Source organism: Mesitornis unicolor, unplaced genomic scaffold (genome assembly GCF_000695765.1).
Source record: "Mesitornis unicolor isolate BGI_N332 unplaced genomic scaffold, ASM69576v1 scaffold15168, whole genome shotgun sequence".
Lineage (NCBI taxonomy): Eukaryota > Metazoa > Chordata > Aves > Mesitornithiformes > Mesitornithidae > Mesitornis > Mesitornis unicolor.
This window is the reverse complement of record NW_010202690.1, coordinates 55,828-63,664: the sequence shown is the minus strand read 5'-3', so window position 1 is coordinate 63,664 and position 7,837 is coordinate 55,828. Positions and strand designations below refer to the sequence as shown.

General features: G+C 38.9%; 1 protein-coding gene across 1 annotated transcript in view; it reads right to left on the bottom strand.

Moving 5' to 3' along the window:
* Window positions 1–185: 185 nt before the first annotated feature.
* Window positions 186–7,837, bottom strand: part of KIAA0232 (KIAA0232 ortholog) — a 47,929-nt gene continuing 40,277 nt past the window's right edge. The window contains 3 exon segments of the mRNA XM_010190486.1: window positions 186–1,053; window positions 2,007–2,104; window positions 4,140–4,268. Of these exon segments, the coding sequence (XP_010188788.1) occupies window positions 874–1,053; window positions 2,007–2,104; window positions 4,140–4,268 (407 nt within the window). The 3' untranslated portion in view covers window positions 186–873.

Genomic DNA, 7,837 nt, shown 5'->3' with positions numbered 1-7,837 from the left:
GGAATGCCATCATCTGCAACAAGACAACATTCTCATTACTCGTTACAAAATTCACAACAATCCACACATCACCCCAGTGGTTTACTATTTTTGGTGTTACTTTTTAAACTTCTGCCCCACATTGGCAAGTTGCTAAAAAGGACAAAAAAAAGAAAAAAAAAAAAGGAAAAAAAACCCAAACCACATTGCCTCCATACCTACAAAAAATCCTTGGCTTCTCCAGTTAGCAAAAATACAAACCATGGTATCCTCAGTGTTGGTTTGCGGGAGAGGGGAATCATAGGATAGAAAACACAGTTTCTGTAAGTCTCTAAAGCACAACCCTGTTGTTCCTACTTCAAAGTTATGAGATTTACTGAATGAAGACTGGACAAGTCATTCATGCTTTTCTCCTGCGTTCAGAAAGGCACTGATAGATTACAGTGTTAAGTATTTATCTCCCAGTTCTTAAAGAACAAAGCCTAATGTGCAGAAAGCTGAAGTCTCTGAATAGCAGAAGTAGTTGTAGACACTGCGATGCTAAGAAGATAGTAATAGTGGTAGGGCTACAGTTACGAATGAAAATAACTGCAATTAAGATGCAAAAAAGCAGTGGTACTACTAAGACAAGCACATGCACATCCATTCTTGATTTGACAACACAATCTAGTCTAGTTCAAATAGCCAAGAATTTAACAGTTTTTTTGGGAAAAAAAATCTTCAACAGGACAGCTGTGTCCTCATCTATAAAATAAGCAAGAAGAGAAAGATAAATACACATCTGAATCCATTAACTGAAGAGGAAACTCAAGTTGTTGTTTTAGAGCTACAGACCCTCAAGGATAGTTTTCCACCTCATGTTACTCTTAAATCATCTGTTCTACTCTGCAGTTTTTATAGTTGAGTTCGAGAAAAAAGCTCCTCCTCACACGGATCAGCCCATTCACTTCCACCTTCTGAAGCTGTGTCTTCAGAGCTGGAGCTATCACTGGAGTAGATCTTCTTCCTGAAGCCACTGGGTTTTGCCTCAGCATTTATATCATCTGCACATCTTGCTTCATAAACAGAGGAAACCTAAGGATTTAAACTGACAGTGTTGATGGGGAACAAAAAGGAACATGCTTGCTTTTTTTCTGGGCTGGGAGGTCATACAGTTTTGTAGTTGTTAAGAGAGATGTCATGATTACAGGGTAAGTCCCTCCTTGTTCCTGACTTAGTCCGCTATGTAGAAAGGACTGCAGAACAGCAGGAAAAAAAGGTAGGGCCTTTGTAATTTTTCCCTATTCATTTTAGGATTTGTACAAAACAGCAAGAGAATCAAAAGTGAACTCAGAATGCATCATTATCGCAGATCACGCTGGAAAATTACTGTAAAAGTTATCTGCAAAATTTGGTACTAAGTATTAAACACTGAGAACACAGCACAGATCTGACTAAACTTCAGGCGAAACCAATGTATTTTCAACTGAACCAGTGAAGCTATAACAAGCATGCCACAGTGTAAATTTAAGTGCTATCATCACTATAAAGTTTAAAAGTAAATCAGGAAATGCATGAGTACACAAATATTTTCCCTACAGAAAAAAAAAATCAGTTTTGTTCATAAGCAGGACCGAATTCTGCATACAAGATGTTAACGCCTTTAGTTACTGGTCCTTTCTGCGCATCAGCCCACTCTACACTTACCAAAATGAGAAGCTGAGAAAAAAAGGACTCGTGTTTAACACACATGACAGGCAAAAGCCAAGTGTTCCCAAAGGAAAGGGAGTTTGCTTAACTAGTGGAAGTGCAGCAGTGTAGTACAGTGTGGTACAAAGGGCTCTACTCCCCAGAGTGCTACCCTGAGGAGTTTTCAGAAGAATGCTCAAGACACAGAAGAGATTAAAAAACAAAGTGAGGAAAGAAAAGCTTTCAAAGGTTTTCATAGGAATTTCATTTGAGGCCAGACTGAAAACTGTGATGAAAGGAAAGACGTGGTGGCACACCCTTATGAAATAAACTCCTCCCCAGACCAATGACACACTTACCATATTAAAATCTAAAAGATGTTCATCATCATTGGATATTTCCTTTACATCTGCAAATTCTCCTACACCATTCTCTCCCTTGGCATTTGTATAACACTCTTACATTGTGTTTGTGGGGGTGTTTCAGACGAAAAAAGAAGAAAAAACAGAATTGAGGAACACTGTTATTTACATTTACCCAAAATGAAAGCAACTAGAGAAGCATTCTTGAAATTCACACTCTAAGCCATGTAAAGTCTGTGCTCGTGGGGGATTTCGTAGTTTGATATCCTTAAAGGGATAAGCGTAATACCTTATGGAAGCTTCATCAAATCTTACCTGGATAACCAAATAATTAAAACAAACTACTTTCTTAATGAAAACATCTAAAATAGTAAGGTACAAAGAGCCAGAATTACTTTTTACTTATAAATAGTTCCGTACATTTTTTCAATTCTGATACTGCACGGTGTTTTAGATCACTCCTATTTCTATACCCGTACAAAATACACTGCAACAGCAGCCTGGCCTGATCCTTCATCCTGACTGAAGCCCAAAAAAAAGGTTGATGTGAATGGCTGTGGTTTCTACTTACCAGAGTCAATTTCCATCTCTAACATCAACATATATCATACCGATAAATATAGATCACATGCATCAATACCCATATATAAAATATATCCATATAGAAAACTGCGCACAACTAAAGATTTGGGAAAGATTAACACTAGCTCTAAGGATAAGGTTTTGGTTTCTTTAAACTTAGTCTAAAAGAGGAAAATGTGGAACTGTTCTACTTCACAGAAATTCTGCCACTGTATCAAGCAGGTCCTGGACTCCATAGTGTTTTATAGGCTATATTCTTCCTCTGGCAAAGTAAGGCGGTGAAACGCTGAGACAGTTCAGCCGATTCCCCAGCAGATGTCAGCAAAAAGATGACACAATTCACACACAGAAATTCAAGGAATACTCTGTGTAAAATTCGTACTCAAGAATGCAAATCACTACATTTGCTTTTACACCAATAATGCCTCTCCAGTTATCACTCGGACAGGGAAATGAATTTTATAAAAGGGCATTAAATATCTCTACTTTGTAAGTACTTAGTGTTTCTCTAATGAGAGGTTCTGTGACCAGTCCAGGAGACAAATCATGCTCAAGTAGGCATCCATCTATTCTCTTTAACTGTGCAAGCACACTTCTATAGGTGGGAGTGAAGTTAAGATTGTTCTTGGAAGTAACCCAAACTGTCCCGAACACCAAAGTAAGGACATTTGGGCACTGAGAACACTGCTCTGCTGGTTGTACTTTAAGGTTCACTCCAAAAATAGTTCAGTGATAATTACTGGCTAATCTACTTCCAGATTATTAAGGAACCGGGTCTCTGATCAAAAGTTTCTTGCATTGAGTCTCTACCAACTCAAAGCATCAGACAACCTGTCAATTGGGTATACAGAATGTTCTTATTTGGCTTCTTGCCTTCTCCCCAGAAAAGGTAAATTGGTATGCTGGCAAAAAAAAAAAAATTAAAAAAAATAGTCTGGATTCTTGCCTGTCCACTGAAAAGCTGGGCTTGGGCCAGCTGTCAGATGCTACAAATTTTTGGGAGGCAGCAGAGTGCTGGGAGCACCTGCTTCTGCCTGCCAGCAGCCTCTGCCCACCAAGACCGGACTGTAAAATTCCCACTGTGAAAGGAGTGGCCAAGAGGCAAATCCCTCTCCTTCCCAGCTTGAGAGAAATGCCACACGTTCGCTGAATAACTGGCATGGTATTTCTGTGAACCCATAAAAGGTAATGACCATGTTCTCACATTCTTATAAAATTAGCTACCTAGTAAGTATTATTCCAAAATGTAATACAGTATTTTCAGAGCCAGAGATTAATATTCTATTTACTTAATCCCAGACTCTGGAATTAAGTAAATCTGCATAAATGTTAAGACTATTTTAAAAGCACTTGCATTTAAAAACAAATGTAACTGAAGCATCCCAGCTCTATCTCATATAAGAGAATTTATTGTGGAAGTTTACTGTTTTTTTTAAAATACAGATGGTAGTTCCAATTTATCTGCAGCAATTGCAATCGGTAACAAAGAGCTTTTCATTCTAGCACAGGCGCACCAGCAAGGTAGTTCAGACAGGCACAGCTTCTTACCTTCACACTGTGATGCAGGAAAAAGGGGAGAATAGAGCGCCTTTTCCCACCAGCATTGCTTTTCCTGGCTGCCACTCATTCTCTGCAGATTAGTATTCAATATAGGAGAGGGTTTAGACAATAATCACACTTCATTGTGCCAAAAATAATATACTTACATGTAAAGGAGGAAACTCTGGTGTTACAACTGATTTGCTAGGCCTTATAGGTCACACTGTTCAATTTCTGATAATAACGGGACAGGACTGTCAAACTACAACAGAACATCTGTCATCTGAACTCCTATAGCCAATATGAACTCCATGCAGGGGCTCATACTTTGCCAATATAGAGCTGTACAAAACCAGAACGAAAAGATAACCTCCAGCCCTACACTGTATAATCCAAGTACAAAATAAAAGAGAACAGACAGCTTCCCAAGAGATGAAAATACAATGAAACAACATTAGTCAACATGACAAATAGCTCAGAGTAAAAGAAAACAGAAAAGAAAGCAAACAAAAAGTGGCAAAATTTAAGGTCTGGAAGGGTGAATCAGCAGTACTATCACCATCAATGGGATAACACAAAATTAAACTAGAATGAACGTGTCACCATATTAAACATTAATTAAACATTAATTAAAACTGGTTATGAGGTTTATTAATAATGTCTTTATGCTAAAAATAACCATAGAATCATATACTTGCTAAAAATACCTAAACACTTAAAACTACCACCTTATTTTAATGCTAGTTTAAGTATACCAGAGCCCTTTCCTTACGAAATTAGTGGATGTGGCTAAAATACCAAAGGCTTGTCTCAACAGACATATCCCTAGTTTTATAACTGCATCTGTGGTAACACCATTAACCTTCCAAAGATGATGCCAGCTTGCAACATCCCCTACAGATACCCAATGAATTGAAACACAGCAACTAGCTGCTAAAAAGCAGTAACAAATGAGCTTCAACACTGAGATTCTATCCAGCTTCTTCCTCTGTAAACCTGAGAACATTTAAGCACAGAAAATTAATGAACTTCCTTTTATTTCTCCTTAAGCTACTGCCGAACTACAGACTCGGGATGCAACAAGCTGCAGCGCTCTTGCTTCCCAGGCCAAGTCCCCATCAGAGCCTGTGCGTGCTTCAGGATGGATCGGTGGCTGAAGTGATGCTGGCCACAGGCTCAGTGCCTGCGTCCTTCCCTCCCTGCCTCCACACCCAGAGGCAGAGAAAGCCACAGACACCTCTCCTGGCTGCGTGCGTGAGCAGCCCAGCCGGGCTTCGGTTTAAGCTCAGACCTGGCCCTGGTGCCGCCACCCTGATCCTTGTGGAATGACCAGTATGAAGCCAGAGGTGTAAAGCAAAAGGACGGGTGTAGAAAGCCCTGCTATCCATGCTAAAGCCATTTGTGGATTTTGTTCAGGAGGGAATGGAGAACACAAGCTGATGTCCATTCTAGACATACACTGAAGAAAATGCTTTTTTTTTTTTACAGTTGCTAGATGTTTACTACAGTTGTACAGTCTGTTATCATGAAAACTTCTGTAAATTAAAGTACCCTTAATTAGTAAATACAAAATACCAACTCCAGAATAGTCCCATGACTACCTTCCTTTTCTCTTTCCCTTTTAAAACTGGATTTTCAATATATGCCATCTCCTCCTCTTACACATACTCATGTGCACTACTAGTGTTTTATGCAAAGTTTTATTAAATTTTGCAGCTACCCATCTAAATAACTATTATTCTTAACAGTACTGGTTATAGAAATTGCAAGCAGAAGTCTTTCCTCCCTGAAACTATTCACATTTCTTTTACTCTATTCTTAAGCAGAGCTCAAAGCCAACAAGGCCAACGCAGCTGTGATGCTGTTGCACTCCCAGTCTTGCTGCAGGGCTGAACAAAGACCGATGGGTTTCCTTTCTTGTTGTACAGCTACACATACGGTAACTGAGGCTTCTCTTGGAGCTTCTGGCTGAGATGATGCAAAATCACTTGAGGACTTCAGCATTCACAAGTGCAAACACTCCTATAATGTTACAGTTATGCAAGATTCTCCTGCCTCAAGTCCTGACTGATTTCAACCACAATTCCCATAAATTTTCAGTAGATCCAGGTCAGAATTGTGCAGATACATGCAAAAACTAAAACTCCAAATCTGCTTCTGTCCCCCTGTTCTCTCTCCCATACTAAGAGTTAACAGCAGAGAAAAAACAAACATCAGTACAAATACTTTCTAAAGGAATAAAAACAAGTATTAGGGTTTTTTTCAACTAAAAAAAAAAAATTAGTGCTGGTTTGAAGATCAAGTTACAGAAAGGACTCCATAATCTAGCTGGAGTGAAGTAGCAAACACCATGGAGAGATTTTGTGAGCTTAAGTGGATAATGATCATTTTAAATGGCGTATTTGATCTCCAGCTTCAGGATAAAAAGGCAATTCAGTGTTATAAGGATACAACTGAATAAAAGAGAAAACAAGCAGAGAAGTGGAAGATTGTTCCCTGCACCACGAATGCCATTTCCTACAGCCGATGAGATTTTTCTCACCTCTTCCACTCACACATACATTTGAAACAAAGCAGCCAGGGAAGATTACTGTTCTGCTCACTTTTACTGTATTGCTGCTTTCTTTGCACGACTGCTAGGGAACAGCAATCCACAATTCATTCGCTGGTGAAGCTGTATTGTGAGAATGCAGCAGAATGTCTTATTATATTGATCTGGAAAAAGGCCAAGCCGCGCTAGTGAACACACATCAGATGTCAGAGCTGGGCCCACCAGAACGGATGCCCAGGAAGAACATTTCACCCTTTTGCTCGTTCTGCTTGAGTAAAGCATGTTCCATACGCACACCATGGTTTTCAACTGCGACCAACAGGGAACCTGATGAACAGCACATCTGATTGGTACTGTTGGTTTGCTGATATAAGGTAAAATTTAACTGTAACTTCTGTATGATAGGATATTATGCAAACTTTCAGGAGTGTATCTGACAGGTGCATTTAGGCAGGTGAGTAAGCAGTGATTACTAAAGCTGGGAAAGACCAGGTCTACAAGTACAAAGCAGAATTCAAGGAAAAAGACCCAATTATACGATAAAATAAAAAACCTGATACTGTTACAACTGCAATATGAGGTTTGATTACCTGGTCAATCTGCAGATGGAAAAGCCAAGGAGCAAAAGGTAGGAGAAATCTGGAGGAAGCAGGAGGGTGAGGTTCTTCCTTCTCTCTCTCCTTATGTACACAGAAGTATTCAAAGGGAAGTTCATGTTGATAAATTAGAAAACAAAACCCAAACACAAACCCTAAAATATTTATTTTATTTATGTATGTGTGTGTGCGTGTATATATACATACACACATATATATATATGTATAAAAAAATATTTCTCCTCAGGTAAGAGCTTGATTGCTCACAGAAGTAGTTCATTAGGAAATTATTCTTTCTTCTTGGCAGAAGACAACAGTTTTGTTTTGCAACCTCACAAAATTTCTTACGAGAGCATTTATGAATATGCAACACTTCTCTTCTCCACCAAGAACTGGTATAGGATGTGCTTAACTAACTCTCATTTTATCAACAATGTGCACAGGGGAAAATATTAGTATGAGTTCTTTTGCTGTTCCTAACTAACAGTTTTGTATGAGGTATCAATAATTGTTGAGATATCAATCGATTTGTTGGTTTCTTTGCTTCCATCACAAGTTTT